The 20,195-nt window shown below is 41.9% G+C and overlaps 1 protein-coding gene across 5 annotated transcripts in view; it reads left to right on the forward strand.

Moving 5' to 3' along the window:
• Positions 1 to 20,195, forward strand: part of cabin1 (calcineurin binding protein 1) — a 45,136-nt gene that overhangs the window by 14,671 nt on the left and 10,270 nt on the right. For 3 of the 5 annotated variants that reach the window (XM_035165772.2, XM_035165774.2, XM_047341195.1), the window contains 6 exons: positions 2,947 to 3,126; positions 3,719 to 4,104; positions 5,969 to 6,082; positions 16,170 to 16,333; positions 16,430 to 16,526; positions 16,665 to 17,339. In XM_035165772.2, the coding sequence (XP_035021663.1) occupies positions 2,947 to 3,126; positions 3,719 to 4,104; positions 5,969 to 6,082; positions 16,170 to 16,333; positions 16,430 to 16,526; positions 16,665 to 17,339 (1,616 nt within the window). Of the gene's footprint in view, positions 1 to 2,183; positions 2,250 to 2,946; positions 3,127 to 3,718; positions 4,105 to 5,968; positions 6,083 to 16,169; positions 16,334 to 16,429; positions 16,527 to 16,664; positions 17,340 to 20,195 lie in introns of all 5 variants that reach the window. The other 2 variants (XM_035165771.2, XM_035165773.2) reach the window with 1 other exon arrangement.

A 20,195-nucleotide genomic window follows, 5' to 3' on the forward strand; every position in this document is an offset into this window, starting at 1 on the left:
TGTGTGAGTACGTGCGAGTGTGTGTGTGTGTGTGGGTACGTGCGAGTGTGTGTGCGTGTGTGTGTGTACGTGTGTGAGTGTGTGTGTGTGTACGTGTGTCCGTCCGCATGTGTGTGTGTTTGAGTAACATCCATTTCTTGTTTCTGCTTTGTTGCTGGTCATATTTTCTTTCCTTACCAATCACCTTTCCTCTCCTTATTTCACACTTGTTGCTTTGTTCTAATTTCCCCATAACCTCATCTGGATTTGTGCAGTTTGGGGGCTTGTGTGTTTTTTTTAGTCTTAATCAGCTGATGTTGATTTAGTGACATTCCAAAAAAAGTGGTTTGCATTTTCAAAGAATCCAGGTGCTTATCAGGAGTGTTTTTCCAATAATTGTCAAGTGTCAGTTACATTGTTTACAAATTAATCAGTAAAATGATAATAATAATAATAATTCACTTTATTTATACAGCACTTTTCACAGTCACTGCATTACCTGGTTGCAACAGGATTGAAACATTTCAGGACTAAGGCAAATAAGATCACGAAATAAAATAATACAGAAACAAACATTTAACATTCAAAATTAATGAGAAATAAAATAATAAAGCACACTACACTTGTCGGGGAAAAAGTATAATAGGAATAAAAGTAATTTATTTACATTCAGATTTTTTGCAAGAGACCCCTGAGTATGATGTGATAAATAAATCGAAACATAGAGTAGATAAGACACTATACAAACCAAGATGTCAGCCAAGCACATATATTATACTACAGACTGTATCAGAAACAACACTAGACTTCTCTACAAAGATTCAGAATTAAAAGTTTAAACTCATCCAGTTGAATTAGATGTTTAAATTTCCCCAAACTGACAATTTGGGGAATTGTTTTTTTATAATCCAGATATAAGGATACTAGTGTGTGCAGAACAGTTCTGATAAACAGCAATGTTTTCAGTGTTAGACAACCTGCAGAGAACTGTGTACTTTTCACAGGCTTGTACATCCAGTACAGACCGTACAAAGAACATTAAGTCTGGCCTTTTTGATTCATGCACATTAACTATCTTTTATGTAAGCTGTTGTTCTTGCAGTGTTCAAGTCATAACTGTCGCTGTTTGAACATTTACGTATGCCTGAGTTTGAGCTTGAGTTTTAACCAGGATGTCAGAATGAACCAAAAGGAGCTCCACATAATCATGCTGTGTGGAGAACATAAGTACTGACCCTTATTTCCAGTGACATCCGTCCACGCACCCTTTTTGTCATGTTTAGCTTGACTGTGCAAATAACGCAGCCATATTGCCCATGTTGCCAGTTTTGTCACCCTCTCCAGATTCCTTCCTATGCCTACCTGCCTACCTGCCTGCTACCTCTTTGCCTGCTTGCTTTTTACCACCTGCTTTGCCATTTATATGCATGTAGTTCTAATGGGGTGAATGTCTTCACGACTGGACGACGCCAGTCCTCTGTCACAATCCACTAAATTCTCTGGTGTATCATGTGGTCTACTTCTATTTGACTTTGGTGCGGTCCTCATTTGACGAAAAAGTCAAACTCCCCTGAGATGTTCCAAAATCTCGTCTGAATCATGTGTTTTCTACTTTCCACTAATTGCGTGTGATTTCCAATTATGGCCAATTAGTGGGAAAATGTCAAGTCAGGAATGTGGCTGGCCTGTCATTGGCTTACAACTGCAGTAAGGAAATATCCCACCATGCACATGTTTGCTTGTTGGTGTCTAATCTCTCTGGCTGGAGTCCTGCTTAAAGCACATCAAGGTGGTTATACTGTAGGGCCAGATTCAGACATGCATTTAATATTATTATTATTATTAGCAAAATGCTTATTTTATAATCTCATCTGCAATTTATTTTTACCATGGATTATTTTTAAATTTGAGAAAAGAAAAGCTCAACTTTTTATTCACTGAGTATGATCTTAATTTGCAGGCTGCAGGGATGCTAATGTTGATCATTGTACAAACTGAGCTGAAGACCTTCGGAACGGTAACTTAACTCACTGCACATTTTGTGTGGTCTCACAGAAAGAAATGTCTGTCTGAATTAGGTCCTAGAGTTTTAAGGGAGTGGCATTAAATCTGTACTGCAGGCAATTGCTAATTTCTTTAAATAAGTTTGGAGGTGCAGTTTTGCTTGAATATATTTTAAAACCAGCTCCCCATATCTCCAACAGCCTCACCAGAGTTTGACCATGATTACTGCCTGCCCAGGTCTTCAATGTGGCTGGCTTCCCTGAATGGTACTGATCTTCAAACCCACCAGACTCTTTAGAGGCTATGCTTTGTGATCCAAAAGAAAGTGTATTCTCTTAGAACGCACTGAATACACAGCTGCCAGTTTTACACAAATCTTACAGTACCATAGTTTCTTTGCTGTGAACTCATGTTTGTGAATCTTGTGAAAAGTCCCATGTGTGTATTATTCTCTGAAATAGCAAAAGCTTGTTGCCCCGTTGATTCTGTTATTTTCAAATCCTGCCAGAGACTATTTATTTTTTGCTGATGCTGCACAGCACGGCAATTAAGAGGAATGCTGGCATTTTGATTTTTGGACCACTTACAAAAACAAATCAGATTTCCTTCACAACACTGAGTCATTAGTAATGCACTAATAAGGATTTGTGGCTCACGACCTACTGTACTCGCCCCACTACCCCAGCCCACTCACACATGCACACACGCACACACACTGCAACTGGGAATTTTTGGCTTGGAAAAGGCCCTCACAGAATGCTAGTGTTTGTTATCCTGGATTCAAATTTATTTAAGGATATCAAACCTGAAATTACAGTTTAATCCATTTCTAAAAAATAGTCACACATTGACAAGAATTTTCTATGTTTTTATTCACAATATTCCACATTTTAAGTTTATTTTGTCTCTTATCTGCATTCATGTAATTGGCAGCATGCTCAATGTTGTCTTTTGTTTTGACAGAGCGAAGTCAGGACAGTGAGGTGGTGTTGCTCTCTGACTCCAACTCCACCCAGGATGCTTTCACAGATCCCACCAGCTCTCAGGACAGCAGCCACAAACCGGGCTCTGGGAAAGTTGGCCCATTATTGTCAGAGAGTCCGACCACTGTGAAGGATGGTCAGCATACGTCTGAGGACACAGGTATAGAGGGATTTAAAGGATGGAACATATTCTGGTTGTGCTTAACTGCACGGTTCCATTGTTTTTGCTCAGTGTAATTGATCTGTATGACAATCTGCACTAAATTAAATGATCAGAAATGGTGTTTTAATTGGACCGCATTAATAAAACAGAAAAACGGATCTAAACAAATTCCAAATTTTCCATGACAGACTTTTAAAATATTGACAGTTTATTCTCAAAGATCTTACAATGGATTACAGGGTGTCTGCCCTTATAGACAAAAGCTTTCTAATCTGATCCCTGAGATATAATTTTGGTTTGTTTTTTGCATCCGTTGCGTGTTAGAATCATCATCATCGCATCAACTCACTCGCCTTGAATCCTCCGGACAATCTCCTGCTGTATTCTTCCATTGACTCATTTGGACATTGTCCAGAGTTTTTACCAAGGGGCTGGCAGGAACAACTCCGGAGAATGTTTTGCGGCAACCGACTCAGACATTTGCATTCTTGCAACCAGACCCTCCACATAATTATCAGGAGTTCAGTGGATGTTTGTCTGTCTTTCTGTCTGTCCTCAAGTCTTAAATTTAATTCTAACCTCACTTCAGCATCACGTGGAGAGCAAACTGGCATCCAGACCGAAGAAAAAGTTATCGTAGAAGCTGTGGTGGTGACAATCCCTGAGGTCTCAGCCCCCAAGGTCTCTGCGGACCCTTGTCCTCATCCGCTTCCTGTCCCAGCCACGCCTCCAAAGCCAGCCCCCTCTCAACAGGCCACTCCTCAGACCCCAGCCAGCGAGGGGAAGAGGAAGCCGGAGCCCCCCCCTGAGGTGATCGAGGTGCCCAAGGCCCTTCCCACAGAACGCACCGACCAGAGGAAGATGCTGGTGGAAATGTGCGTCCGTTCTCTCTTCCTCTGCCTCAGCCGCTTCCCTCAGCATTACAAGAGTCTGTATCGCCTGGCCTTCTTCTACTCCAGCAGCAAGACGCATCAGGTCTGTCCATCCCCTGTGAACTGCTAGTTATAGTTCATTGTCATTGAATTTCAAAGGTCAGGTCATCTATAAAACCAATTATAGGTGTATGGAACCTGTAATCAGTCTCCTCTGCCTTCTGCCAGTAATGGTGACTTTTACACAATATGAATCTCACTGAAAATTCTATACAATTTCCTCAGAAGTCACACTTACCTTTGCATTGACTGTATCAAGTGTATCCGGGCTGTTGTGGCCATATTTCTTTCTTGGGTTTTCTGGTAGATCTGTAAGGTCTCCAGGTTTTCACTCGTGCAATCGCTACACATTTTCTATGCTTTATTCTTTTTTATATAATGTGAAGGTGATAATAAAATTTAAATTTGCAGAATAATTCCTTTCATGATCTATAGCTGCGGACTGTTAGCAGAGCTGCTGCTAACATTAGCTCAGCCTGTTTCTAGGTTAGGATTCCTGGGAATCTGTGTTCTTCATTGAGAAGGTTTTTACTGGGAGATGAATTATCTGCAGACGTCTCCTTCTCTCCAAAACAAGGTGATTTAAAACCCGGTAAAAAGTGTAGAGATTAAAAACATTTATGTGACAAAAAAATCAGTATTTGTCTGACAATCTTGGGCAATCACAGGATGTGGGAAGGGACTGTTTGCTCAGCTTGTGTCTCTGATAAGGTGCAGACGTCCAATGACTAAAATCATTCATCTAGTCAAAGTTTGTTGTTAAAAGTAACTGTGACTTGACAGTGAAATGAGTCGTCTGGAAAATGTTCTAATTTCCGGGCATCTAACGAACAGCTGGCACTTATGGAAAACTCTACAGTGATACACGAGTTTCTGAAACAGCCTGTGTTGGCTATAAGACTCTGTGGGCAGAGGTATGTGTGGGTGGTAGCGCAGTGCTCTCTCAGCCAGTTTGGCACAGGGAGGTTGTGTTGAGCTTTACTGTGGTAGCCTCCTTCTGTCAGCACTCTGTCGAACCTTTTTAAATTCAGCTTTTTTTCCACAAATCTACTGAATAGGGGTGATTTGGCCATGGAGACGTCCTAGCTCTTTTATATTTTGTTCTGCCGTCTGCTCATTTGACCTTAAATTTCCCTATTTGAAGCATCATGGCTTTTATGGCTCTTAGAAGTGGTGTCTAAAGAAAGTATCAGTATTTCTCTTTAGTCTATATTAATTCTCTCAGCAGTCATAAGGTCTGAAAGTCCTGGAGTGATAATTTACTTGAGGCTCAATGAAGTATAGAGTAAGTTTTGATTGAGGCGTACACAGTTGGTAAGGTTTCCCTCAGTGTCAGCCTCTAGTGAAGACACAGCAGTGTGCCTGGCTGAAAGCAAATGCCTTCTGCCAGTGACTTGATGACAGAGTCACTTGATGTGATCCTGTTGACACCTGAACATTGAGAAGTAAAAGCCTCTGTGTCCCATTAATCCTCAGGACAATCTGCTCCTCTCACATCGACTGGCCATCTCTATCCCCACATCCAAACATGGAGGGAGAGGGAGCTCGAAATTTCATGCTATAGGCTAGTGGAGTAATGGTAAAGATAACATTAAGTGTTGTGAGCTTGCTATCTTTTGAGAGAGGGCACTGCCACGGATTTGTGAGTCATCATGCTGTGAAAAGAGGTCTGCATTTTCCTGATTGCAAATGAGCATAATTTTCTCTTATTTTTTCCCCTTGACAGAAATTAAATACAGCACGCTGAGATGTGTTTATCATTTCTGTCAGTCTATTCTAGTGAAAGAGGGTATCCCCGTAGTTTTCTCGTTAGGGATTGTATTGTGTAATATATAGAAAAAGGTTTACATACAAATGTAATTTTTTTTATTTTTTATATTCATTTATTTATTTATTTTCCGACACAGAACCTACAGTGGGCCCGAGATGTGTTGCTAGGAAGCAGTGTCCCTTGGCAACAGCTGAAGCACATGCCAGCACAAGGACTTTTCTGTGAAAGAAACAAGACAAACCTGTTCAACGTAAGTCTGAGTTCATCATACCTACATGTTATTTTTCTGCTCTCCATATATCATTATGTCACCACACATATCACTTAATGATGGCACCTGTCGGCACTGGATTTATCGGCATTCCTGTCCAAGGACGCCTAAAATCAAGCTCTTGACATCTTTTTACAATGTGAAAGAACTGACAAGGTGATGAAAATTCAGCCATGTGAAAATTCCGATATATCATCTGATAAATGAATGTATCATTTTTAACAATGCTCCAATTTGTAATGACAGTACAGGACCCTTTAAGGGCACTAACAAATAAAGATTTATTTATTTTTATATATATATATATATATATATATAGTTATTGTAATTTATCTGCTTTAATTTCTGCAGTAGTCCAAAAACCATTCCATCTGTGTGTCTAGAAGTACATTTGATTTCTCTGTTTCCTATCACAAAATATTAACTTTGTTGTTGAAATTCGATACTGATATTAAGCAAAAACACCCCTCCCTTTATTGACCTTTAAGAAGCTCCACCCCCCCATGGACATGCATTGCAAAGCAAAAGTTACAGTGGTGGAATTCAGAGCGTCTCATAGGGCCTGGAAAGGATCTTTCTCATAGCTGAAGCAAAACCAACCTTATAAAACGTCATCAAACAAACAACAGGCGTACCGAGGCTTGAGACACAAATATGACAACAATACAAAACCATAAACAAAACGGACCTATTGCCTCCGTGAAATTGACAGAGCCAGGGCTTTGTAGAAACGTGTTTCCCTAACACAGACAGAACAGAACACAGTTGAGACAAAAAGTGTGTTGGATAAGAACCAATACACCTTTTAAAGTTAAAAATGATGCTGGTCCATTCTAAGGTTATTTGATAGACAATTCAGTAGCTATCACGTGACTATAAGTAATTGTTTCCATAAGTGATCTTTTATTTTACAGTATATGAAACATTGTGGCTATGGTACATGGGCACTTTTCTGTGCTCTGCTGTCAGGTCAGTACGTGTTAGTTTTCCTTCTGGAGTAAGGTTGCTGGGTAAGTGTGTTCACACTGAAGTCATTCTACTGGTTCTTTTTAAACCTCTGCCTCACCTCCGGCTGCTTGTCAAAGCACAGATGTAGTAATTTCACACCTGCTAGAAGGTTTGGAAATAATGTGATCTCAACCGGATCTTTTTCCCTTATTGCATACAAGAAGTAGTATGGTCTCTGTATAACATGTAAATCACTGAAGTATGACCACATGTATGTATGACCACATGTATGTATGACCACATGCTGGTGGCTAATGATCTGTCTGTATGATCGCTGAGCGTGAACAATTTGCGCACTACTGTTAGATTTAAGCTTTTCCTCAAATATTATTGACATAACTCAGATAGATGCAAGAATTCAGTCTTAAATACAGATCAGTAGACACGTGCTGCTATAAATTGAATCACACCGTGTGAGATAGAATTATCAGCCTCTCAAGGCCTCTGTTGGGTTCCAGTGGAGGAGATTACTCTGCATCTGTGATCTGCTTTGCTTGTCTACTTTATTTACCTCTTTCCACTTGAAGCAAATATAATGTGATTTTCAACGTGTGATTCGTCAGAACCTAAATGTGCTCACTTTTGTTACAGAGCAGATAAAACCAGAATGTCTGCACAATGTCAGATCAAGTCAGGACGTTGTATCAGTCACATGTCAGGGTGTATTTTGGGAGTGCATATGATTTTGGACATAGAGTCAAACACTGACTCCAACAGGCCTCTACTAACAGACTGTAGAAGAGATGTGGGCCAGGTCTGAGCTGGAGGAGAGCACTGCAGCGCTCTGGCTCCCACTGGGTTCTCACAGAGCCCCGTCTGGAGGCAAACCTGCCACCCTGGCATACCAACTGTTGGAGATTTACTGTTCTCCACCATAGGACAATACAAACCCTTCTAAAAGCTGATCAAACCTGCCCGTTTTCCAAGAGTCTGTGAGGGCAGGGCAGTTGTTACCTCAATGAAGGATTTATGGTTATGTTTTCATCAGTTTTTTTTTTTACCCTTGTCCGCTTTTTATTTCCTTTTTTAAGCAAGATTACAAAAAAACTACTCAACCACGAAACTCGGTGGAAGGATACAGTACGCGTTGGTGTGGGTCCAGATCAGTGGGTGGAGCCAGGATTTTTTTTTGTCACAATCTTAAACACTAAGGCATATTTTTTTTTTTACATCTTCCATGATTTCTCAGAGAATAATCTAAATTAAAGTCTGGATTTAGTGAAATTAAGTTGGTTTCTAAAGAGGACTGTTGAGCCTTGACAGAGTTATGAACTCTACCATTGCCATTCTAATTGTATTACTACCATGCATTGTTAGAGCCTTACTCTTTTTTTTATCTAGTGAAGGATAAAGTCACTGTTTTTACAGGTAAAAGTAGATTTTGAACCAAAAGCCTTCAAGTTAGCTTTTTAACACTGTATACTTCGGACAGGTCACTCTCAAGCCGACAGCTGCATTTGAGCCTAACTAATATCTCTATCAGTTCCATAAATACATACATTGTATATCAGTAATTTCTTCAGTGACATAGTGACCATATGAGTCCACGAGAGCTGATACATGCGTCAATCACATTGAACATATGGTACAAATCACACGGCACCTTGAAGTCAAGGAGACTTGACTGTCGGCTGAGTGTGCACCTCAGTGAGACTGTTAGTGAATAGTAAGTTCCCTAATGTAGGTCATGATGCCCTACTTTTTCCTCTTGCTTTGGCTGAGTTACATTAACTGGGACCTACATTAAGTAACCTATATACTGCAGATAAAATATGATCCAGATGAGGTTGTGCTGCATAATTTATTGATGTGGTTGTCGACACAACTACGTCCCTAGGACGATCAGCTCCCTCTTAAGCCAATAGTAAACTAATAATAGTTATGAGCCGCTTTCAGACATACACTGAACACCAGATATCCCCCGGACATTCTCCGGAGGGGCTGTATGTGTGAATGCTAATGTCTAGTGGGAGCCTCCTGAGTTTCTAAGGACTTTCTCCTGCCGGTCCTTTAGTATAAAGTCCGAAGAAAGTTCGGAGGAGTTTATGTCAGAACACAGCAAGAGATCCCTCACACGATTCACTGTGAGCGAGTGAGGGGGCTGTTATGAAGTTTTGAACACGCGGCAGACGCAGAAATGAAAAAAACAAAAGGTTAACAAATATCTCCCGCTGTAAAAGTGGTGCCTCACACGTAGAAGACACTGACAAGATATCAAGAGAGCTTTCGGCAATTAGGGCCGACACCTGTTTTGATGTCCTGTAAACAAAACCACGTGATCTCTGCACCAGAATTAATACATTACCTCCTGACTCTGTCTACTGCACCCCCCCCCTGCCCTGAACACTCCAGAGATTTCTGTGTTGGTAACACGTCTGAGTGGAGAATCTCATGCTGCATTGTTCATGTTTAAAAGGCAACCTCCGCAGAAAGTCCGGACCCAGTTCTCTGGACTTCCTCTGGAGGTAATGTCTAAAAATGGCTATATAGTGTTGTTTATTTATTTTATTTTATTTTTCTATCTACCCTATGAGTTTGGTTCTAGGGTTTGAGATGGGTGCTTATTGATTTCACATTCAAATTTTGTAATGCTTTCACTCAAAACACTGTGCAGTCTAATATACCCTGCGTGTGCTTAGATTTACTCTACTTGTGCTCAAGCTGTGCACTTGCACTCAGATATTTTGTTGATTCGTCAGATTTCCTGCGCTCCAGCTTCAGTTCTTCTCCTTGTGCTCACACTTCTTCTGTGAATCACGTGTAACGACTGCTCTCAGATTTTCTTCTGCAACAAGTCTAAATCCCCCGACCAATGGAATGCAGTTGTACTGTTGACTAATGTAATTGTCCGTTGTGATTGGGTTAAGTCATCCACTGCTTCATTACGTTTACATCAGCTTACTGTTAGTGGGTTTGAAGGAAAAACAGCACATTCATGGAGCAGCTCTAAAGCCAGATCAAGGGCGGTACAATTTCATTTGTCAACACCACACGTGGCATTCTATTTGTTGGGGAACACACAAAAAAGTCAAGTGCAAAAAAGAAATTCCAAGAGCATTGGGAGAAATCAGAGAGCGGAGGTTTCCAGGGGGTGTTTGCATGCAAGCACAGGGATTTGAGTGAAGGCATCACAAAATCTGATGGTGAAATCAACAAGTCCTGCTCTCACACGGAAAGACCACACTCTTAAATTAAGAGGAGAGAAAAACTTAAAGTAAAATCATAATGACATAGATGAAGTGAGGTTAATATTTCCAGATATGGGATGAAAATGTTTCTGCTATGCTGCTTTGGCTATTTGACATTCTTTTAAATACTGGCATAGATCTCTGTTGTGTGATAAATAAATCCTGCATATTGCTGGTTTTTGAGGAATAACATATTTACTATTTATCCATCCATTACCTATTCTGCTTATTCTTGGGGGTTAGAGCCAAATCCCAGCTGACATTGCAAGAGATTTTAGAGGTATATCTTCCCCTGAAATAATAAAGATGATGCTACCGCTTTGTATGAGAAGGCTGTATCTAATGTTCTTGGTTTTAACGCTGCTGTCATGCTAGAGCACCTATAGCTGCTCAGAACTACAGTTTAGGGAGCATGTTTCCCGTGTGTTCACTCAGGCTCAGCGTTACCTCCTTCCTGTGCCCCCGCCCCAACCCGACACATCGCACACACATACTCTTGCTTACATATTCTTCCACCCACTCACTCGTTCAATCGCCGCAAAGCTCCAGAGAAAATAAACGTCCTTGTTGATACATTTAATACAAACAAAAATCCATCTTGGTCATGTAACTTTTCACAGAACGTGTTTTGATCTGATACTGTCTATTCATAACAAGCAAATATGTTTGATTCCACTGCTTGAATGCTACTTTGCCCATAGGTAGGCCACTGTGTCTTGTTTTATTAAGTTAGAATGGTCTTCTGGGGAACAGTTCCACTTGCATTACTTCCCTCGGTTTGATGTATGACTTGAACCTTTGTGTGTTCAGCTGTGCAATTTGCTGTAGGTGGAGCTCCAGAACCTTGTTTTCTTAGAATGTTTTTTCATATGAGGAGGCGTATTTGTCCAATGAAAATATTTTGTAGATTCTGATTAACATCTTGAAGGGTAACCCTGGCTCTCAGTATGCTTCTCACTGCCTGCCCTGCGGTCTTTACAGCCTGACATTTTTCAGCAGGTTTTTTCGCCTCACTAACAAAACAGGAAGCTGGAAAAACAAGGTGTGTTTTCTCAGTATGTTTGTGCTGTTGACCAGCTGGAGAGACACGAGCAGAGTTGAAAGAGAGGAAAGGAGAAAGGTGAGGGCTGAGATCTGCTGGCTGAGGAAAGTGTGTGTGTGTGTGTGTGTGTGTGTGTGTGTGTGTGTGTGTGTGTGTGTGTGTGTGTGTGTGTGTGTGTGTGTGTGTGTGTGTGTGTGTGTGTGTGTGTGTGTGTGTGTGTGTGTGTGTGTGTGTGTGTGTGACATAAGCGTATCTGCTCTACGGTCTGGGTTTTCTCTGGTTAATGGAGACTTTTATACAAACCTGTCTTTTTTCCCTTTTATGGTTCTCCTCCACTATCGGTGTGCTGTCCTCTTCGTGCATTGATTTTGATGAGTTGATTGTTCAGCCAGTTTTTTGCGCTCATGTTCTTTTCCTGTTGCTCAGTCTTAAGGGCGATCACGCTTTACCCCTCCCCCTGGCTTTTATTCGCCCTGCTCATCTCTCCTCCTCTCTCTGTTGCACTCGCTCTGTTTCCTCATTACTCTCTCACTCCTCTGTTTGTGTGTATATTGTGTGGGTGTGCACTAATGGGCGGGAGTTTCTCAGCTCGCTTTCCATTGGCTGGCAGAGGCCTAGGAGGGTTGGCTGTGTGCTGTGTATAGTGAGAGAGAGAAGGCAAGAGAGAAGGGGGGGGGGACAACTCCAGCAAGCTGGGGTCAGGGGAGAGCGGAGATAGAGTGCGTGGGTGTTTTTGTTTTGAGATGGCAGTGTTTGAAAGCAGGGGAGAAGCGAGTCAGCTTGTCCGTCAGTGGCATACTGAGCTTATAGGCCCTGACTCCAGTGCTGCTTCTCCTCTTCTCCAGGCAGCTGCCATTCTCCCCCTCATCTTCTTCCTCTCCTCCTCCTCTTCTTTCTTCTTCTTCTATTCCTGTCCTACCGTGTGCAGCTGTGCTTCCCTCCTCTCCTCTCCGGCTGCTGTCGCTGCCCTAGCACCCAATTGCAGCCCACCCTTTGCTCTCAAAGCCTGAACCTCTCTCAGGGTGGAGGCGCTGCTAAGGCTGCTGGTGCCGCTGCCGCCAGCAGGAAAACTGTCCAAGAGAAATACTAACGCGGGTGTCGTGCAGTAGCTTTCTTTGGTGATGGTGAGTGGCTTTCTCTGCTGCCTTCTGAAAAGTTGGTGTTGATTTTGGTGTGAGCATTGTTCCTGTATCATTTTGTGAGAGTTGGCTTTGTACTTGGACTGCCTCTAAATAGTTGTACTGAAGATCTTGTAGTTGTTATGTCTGCATGTCATGCACACTAATACAGAGAAGAATGTAAAAACAGCCAGATGCTGGTCGCACTAGCAGCTAACCAATTATTGCTGATGGTTATTCTAAAGTTGTATCTGGCTGGTAACATGGTGAAATTGTAGTTTGTAAAGATGCAGTTGTGACTGCTGGTTACTACAAGACATATGGACGCACAGTTTGTGCAACTTTCCTGCAGTTTGTATTTTAGGCCTGTGGCTTTCCTGTCATTGATGCATGTGAATTCATGAGTAGATGAAGCAGATAAGACAAGGTCCTTCCTGCAAATAGCAGGCAGCATGTTGTTTTGGTTCACTGTTGCCCCTGCTCCTTTTTGGCATCCTGTAGCAGTCTTCGTGTCATGTTGCTCTTTTTTAATAGTTGAGTATGGCTATGTCATACCACATTTTTGTTTGAAAAGAGCATTTTCAAACCAAAACCATCTCTGTCCACACAAGCGTTTTGGCTCTTTATCATTTTTAATTCCCGTCCATACTAACACATTACGGGCATGCCAGAGTTAATGGTAAGGCATGCCCGGGCTGGTGTACACTGGAAGCATTTTGTTGTTAGGTGCAGAAAGAGCCAGGCTTCAAACTAGAAGCAGTAAGGCAAAAATAAGAGCAGGGATTTCTTTTCCGGACAACAGCTATGCTTGTAATTGATTATCCATGTTGCGCTCTACACTGGTAGCCGAGGTTAATGTTGGTTGTTTTCTTCCGGAAGTGGGTCATGTCAATCAGCAAGCAGTTGTGAGTGTCTACGTTATTGTTTCCAAACATCTCAGTTTCAACCCGTCCCCTTTAAAACGCTGCACTGGAGGTTTTCAAACTAAAACAGGCCAGCAGCATTTTCAGATGTGTGGATGACAGGCGTATCCGTAGCAGAGTTGGTGCATTTTCAAACTAAAATGTCGTTTTAGGATGTATTGTCTGATTGGGATAAGAACATATAATAATAAGGCCATAAATTGTTCAATATTTCTTCTCATACCATACAAACAAATACATTATTTTGGACCTGAAAATAGTTGAAGGAAAGATCAGTTTCATTTTGTACAAAGAGATTTTCTCATCATATATTCATCTCTTGTTCATTCCTGGTTCACTATGCATCTTAATTTCTCTCTGTGTCTGTGATGTATCGGTCACGTCTGTGCCAAAGCTGTTGCTCCAGATATCAAGCAACAGTCATATTTTCTCTCATAAAAAAAGGGGGGGGGGAAAGATGCTTAAAATCATTGCAGTTAAAGTCTTATAAATCTGCTTTAGCTGTTGTGCTACAGCATAATCTGTGTAAAGCCATGGCTCTGCTTTCCCTAAACAGATTTGCTGTGGCTGGATGGTTGTCTGTTGAAGAACAGCTCTCCTGCTTTAGAGATGTCTTTCTAAGTGAGCGTAGCCCACCCTCTCATCAGACTTTTGTTAATCTGTGCATTGAAAGGTTAAAACCTTCCCAAGCCCTGGCTGATTGCATCATATAATAACAAATCTTTTTTCACACGCAGGCATGAGAGCCATTTACATGTTTTTTCATAACCACTGGCTGTGTGAAGCGGGATCATTCCACCAGCTGGATCCTGTAACATTTTAACAATTAACGAAAAATCTGCATATTTACAAATCTAATGAAATGCCTATTAAAAAAATTATTAGATACTAGGTCCTTGATTCAGGATTTTATTGGGAAGTCTTGGAATTACACACAAGCAGCATGCTTTTTCTGTGACCATTTTAGATGGTCAGATATAGGTCTGTCCTGAGGAATGTGTTTTGTTTGGTTTTCTGTCTTGCTGTTTTCCTCTACAAAGGCTTTCAAAATCGCCCAATAATCTGGAGGGGTCTTTTTAAGAGGAGCATCAGCCTCCTCTGGGCCTTCAGCGGCTGGTAGAGCCATCTCATATTTGTTTTTGTTCCTCCATCTCGATATGGTCATCTTTGTTTGGTCTCACACACGTTTTTTTCCGAGGCCTTGGCTGTACTCTGTGCCATGTGCTTTGTGACGTTACACAGCCTAGGCTACCATCTGCACTCGCTTCAGTAACTTCAGAGCGCAGGAGCTTGCCTCGCTGCACCTGCTGAGAGGACATGTGCTCGCTGAAAAAGCTAGACCCATCAAAAAACACACCTCCTCGCGCTCTCTGCAAAGGAGGACTGTGTTTGTTGGCAGCCAGTCTGCTTGTCTGTAGCATTGCTTGGACAGAGCTGAACACTAATGAGGCTGCCTATCATGTGTGCCTAGAGAGAAACCCACCCACCCCCTCCTCCTCAACAGCTCCTACATGGTCAGTCAGCCTGCAAGATCTCTCCTGCAGCCTCTCCATTCCCTCTTTTAAGGCTTTCTTCTTTGAATACCATGTTTTAACTCACATTACCCTGATTTCCCTTCTATTTTCTATTTTGTATGTCTCTCTGTTAATTGTTTCTGTGTGTCATACACTCCATAGCCCTTTAAACATTTGGAGTGGCAGCAGAGAGCAGCCATAAAAATATAAACTTACAGAAATACACTAATAAGCCTGTTGGCTGGTCCAGTCAGATGTGAAGCCAGTTACATGCAGACAGCATCTCCTACACACCTTTTTAGCCTGCTTGCTCAATGTTTTTGTAAAGTTTGCGACTCTGGAGGGGCGGCCTAAAGCTCACCTGGTAGAGCTGCCGCTCCATCGAGGCTGTGCCTCATCCGTAGCGGCCCGGGATGATTCTGACCCGCGGCCCTAAGCTACATGTCTTCCCCCCTTCACAGCCTGCTCTCTGTCCTATTCAGAACTGAAGGCCCAAAAAATTTAAAGTAGGCGACTCCAATCGGCCACAACTCCAGCCAATCAGTGCAGAACAGGGTGAAGGTGGTGAAGGTAGTAATGATAAGGTGCCCCCTGATTTTTTACATTTTCTTTATTGTCTGTTATCGTGGAAATCCAGCAATAACCATGTGTGTGAGGGACAGAGAAACACTAACTCAGTGCAACTTATATTAACTGTATTGGGCTCAGGTCAGACTCTAAAAACAGAATACCTATGGGTTTGGATCTGGCTCTTTTAGTTGTCTCTCAGGCCCGGGTCAGGTTTGGACAGAGAAATGTGGCCCGAGCCACTCTCTATTCTTTACAAGTGATGTCTACTGAAGAGTTTCACCTCCTCCAACCTGAGGTGTCATTCTGTGAGCTGGATGAAACGGAAGAACAGGAGGATCAGTAGGATTCACCATGTTTTTTCTTACCTGTGTTTTTGTGATTAAATGTAGTTTGGTGACCAGTCGGGGTTTCTCTTGGTGAAAGATCATGTAGCATATGACCCCACCCCCCTTCGTCAATCAGTCGTGTAGTATGAATTCACAACAATTGACTCCCGATCAAAAGATGGCGTGTATTGTCAACTCGGCTTAACTGTACCATGTTTAGAAATCAAGTTTTTCCATTTATTTCTAAACTAAAAACAAAGAAGTGTTTGTGTCATGTTCCATTTCCAGATTATTGAAAACAAGTATTTTCTTTTTTTGATTGTTGCACAGTCTGACTCTGCCTCTTCTTCTTTTCTTTTTTTTTTTGTCCCCTCCAGGGAATCTGGCGAATTCCAGTAGATGAGATTGATCGCCCGGGAAGTTTTGCATCTCATATGAACCGATCTATTGTCCTCTTGCTGGAGGTGCTGTCTCAGCTTAAGGATCACGATACTCTGCTGAAAGTCTCTTTCATGCTGCAGAGAACCCCTGACCAGGGAAAGTAAGGACCAACTTTGTATGCAACAACTGTTTCAGTTATGTTTTATGTATTTGTTCCATGACATTTATCCTCGCTTCTTCTTTTCTTTCATTGAAGGAAGTATTTACGGGATGTTGATCGCCAGGTTTTGGCCAAGAGAGCATTTTTCCTAACTGTAAAAGTCCTGGAGGACAATCTGAACAGTCTCACTGGGGTAAGAAAGCACAACTCACAGTACTCACACTCACACACACTAACACACACACGCACACTTAAAGCTGAGAGCTGCTCAGTATTTCAGAAGTTTGCCATGCACACTCCACATTGTTTGACATGTTTTGTTCTCTTTCAGGTGTCTGAGCAGCTTCTCAAAGCGCCTGCGCCCTCCATGGGGGAGATGACCACAACAGACACATCCAACAGGCCCAGTTCAGAGGACAGCAAGCATGCACTGCCGAAGAAGCCTGTGCTCACTGAAGGAGCCACTGACACAGGGCCCAGGGATGCCTCACAGACACAACTTACCCCAACACCACCATCCACAGATAAAGGGAGTAATGTGCAGGAGAGCTTCCCTGGGAAGGTGGAGACCACTGGGAGTGTGGAGCACAAGGCAGGGCCAGAGGAACCCATGGATTTGGACACTGGCCACTGGAAGTCCTCCACCACCACTGACTCACAGGGCAACCTAATGGAGGCCGGGACCTCCCTGAGTGCTGTGGAGCCCCATCAGAAAATGATGGACAGCAACCGGACACCAGAGCTGTCTCTGGAGGAGCTAAGTATCAGTTCCAGGCAACAGCAGCTACAAGCCTCAGCACCCAAGGTCACTCTGTCAGCCAGTGGGACTGATCAGGGGCTACTACGGAGGCCGAACAGGAAAAGGAAGCTTCTGGAGGACGTGGAATCTGGAAAAACCTTACTGCTTGATGCCTATAGGGTGTGGCAGCAAGGCCAGAAGGTCATGACCTATGATCTGGCACGCATTGAGAAGATCATGTCAGAGACTTATATGCTCATAAAACAGGTATTCCTCATTCCACATATCACACCGGATCCCTGTGCTGTATACACACAAATAACATTATTACTGCTAGTATATGTGCTGCTGAAATGTGTCTTTCTTTTTAGCTGTTGTGCGACATGAGTGAGTGAGTGTGACACCTTTTCCTGTTGCCAGTAGAGACGTTTGCCTTTCTGGGTTATTTTGGTTCATTTTTGAGTCATGTTTGATGCCATGAAAGTGCTGGAAACCAAAAAGCTCTCTCGCTGGGTGCTGCATGACGGACTGAAGTTAGACTATTGGTCAGCTGCCTGATTTGGCTTAAACAGTTTAAATTATCAGACCTTTTACACAAACTTCAGAGAGTCACCAGTAGCCTACTATGTGCAAGTGAGAGGTATGCCTCTCTTGGTGTCTCCTCTGTTCAGTGATAGCCAGAGATGTAGGGCAGCAGTTTGTTACCTGTTTTGGTTTTGCACTGTGTAAGAAACAAAAGCTGCATTCACACATGCACTTCAACCCTGAAATGTTCTAGACATTACCAAGAGGAGCTTCACTGTCCAACTTAGTTAAACTGGACATTAAACAGACTTGACCCTGACAGATGCCAAGTGCAGTCTGTGTAATGTATGATTGAGTCAATGTATAAACAGATAAAGGACTGAAACGGACTGATACTAGACAGAATGCAAATAATATGTGATACAATCACGAATACTTCTGCCATAGTTTTCTACAACATCCTCAATTTAGCATATTGACCACACGCATTACAGCAATATTCTAGGTTTTTACTTAATCTTGCTATTTTGTAAAGTCATGTGTGGTTTATACGAACCACTCTAAAACAAATTGGGAAACCCCTCTTCTAACTGAACTAGTTACAGGAAACCCACTACACAACAGGGACTTCCCCTCTTTACATGTCAGACATTTCAACAAACCAGCTCAAAGTGTTGTTGTGCTTTGACTCTCAATAACCTATATTAAACCTCTTTGATGGCGGTCTCTCTGATGTCACGTGTTTTTAGTTAAATTTGTAAAAATTGCTGCATCTGTTGAAACTGAATTCCCACAATTTAAACATTTCCCTGATTGGCCCTGAGATTGAGTTTTCGGGCCTGTTCATACGTGGTGTTTTCATCCATCTCACAGGTTATCAGCTCTATCTTCAGGTGTGAACGCACCCAAAATGCATTGAGGACACTTTGAGATCATCACTCAGACCACATTTTTAAATAGTCTGGCCACATTCTTGTCACTGTGTGAACGCAAATGCATAACGTTCTCTAACCTGCTCAGTTTCATAATGGACCGAATATATTTTTATACTTCTCAGTGTTTTTATTACATTGATTTATTTGTGGCCTCCACAATATCTACACCACATTTAGATTTTCTATTTTTTTCTAATGGATAAAATCTTATTTCATTGTAAAATGTACTTAGAGATGTCCACCTCCAATCACAACACTAGAGACAAATGTTAATACCAGTTCTGAACAGGGCTACTGATTAATGTTCTGTCAATATCAGCCAGTTATTGCTCCAATTTAAAGACCGTTGAGTGGTGAACGAAATGTTACTGTAAATGTGAAAACAATGACATAATTTTCCCATTTCACTAACATAACCCTGTCCCTGGATGTTTTTTTAGCTTTCCAGCATTGCATATCAGCAACTAGATAATGTAGAGTTGGAGTCACTGACTGTACTGACAAACTACAACTAGCTAGCTACCTCGCTAAAATTGCAAACAGATGTGATGACCATGAATGATATTGCGGTTGCCCGACACAGGTTTCTGTTGCAGAGACCAGTTTTATATATGTATCAAATAATCAGTCAATCCCTAAAATTTGTATCTGCATTGGCTCCAAAACTCCAGCATTGGTGTGGCTCTATTAAGCATGTATATTGGTAAAATGTAAAATACTTTAAAGTTAATTATTACTACCCATAGTTCATAGTAGGAGCAGGGAAAGGACTACTATTTGTATAGTTCTGATTATTGTTTGAATCAATCAGTGTGTTAACATTCATTCTCAATAGAAAGTTTCAAAGAAAGTTTCTTTGTTCCTCAGTTAATGAAAGTCAAATTTCAAGTGCTTTCTCTGGCACTGATGATGTAGTTGCACAGCAGCCCACATCAGTCCATGATGCCATATTGACGTGTAGATCAATGTTCTGTACAGAAGTTGCCATGTCACTGACCGTGTAATACCAGAGAGCTGTAGCTCTGCGAGGGACAGTAGAGTAGACATAAGAAATCTGAGGACATGTTTCAGCCTCAGCAGCATTTGTTTTTTTTAAATGTTTCTGGAACAATATATAATAAATTGTGTGTCAGACACACCCTGAGAGAGTATCCAGAACCAGCCATGACATGTTTCCTGTAGCCAGATGAGTTATACAATTAATATGCCTGGACATTTTCCAGAGGCATCTTCTGAGTGTGCACCTCCTCGCACAAACAGCAGATGCTTTCGTGGTTTTATGGTGTGCTGCATTGCACAGCTGCACACAGTCGAACTTTAAATCTGTACTGTGCATCGTTTTCATTCTTGTTTATGTTTTGTCAGGACAGCTGCATATTTCAGGCGGACAATTCTCTTTCTTACAGCTCACCATTAAGGTGGTAAAATTCGAAGAGCCTCTAAATTGTGTAGTCTAGACAGATGGAGAAGTTGCCGCCCGCCATCCCAGTATTTTCAACTTGACAAGTGAAGCATAAATTCTGCTCAATTTTGCCTTTTTAAAGAGGTTCAGCTACGTGTCATCATGCCGGTCGCTCCTACTACTGTACATTTTACAGCCCGGAACAGTGACTCAAAAAGTGTTGTAATAATATCTTGTGGGTGTTATCAAACACTGCCTGTT

The sequence above is a fragment of the Hippoglossus stenolepis genome, chromosome 9 (genome assembly GCF_022539355.2).
Source record: "Hippoglossus stenolepis isolate QCI-W04-F060 chromosome 9, HSTE1.2, whole genome shotgun sequence".
Lineage (NCBI taxonomy): Eukaryota > Metazoa > Chordata > Actinopteri > Pleuronectiformes > Pleuronectidae > Hippoglossus > Hippoglossus stenolepis.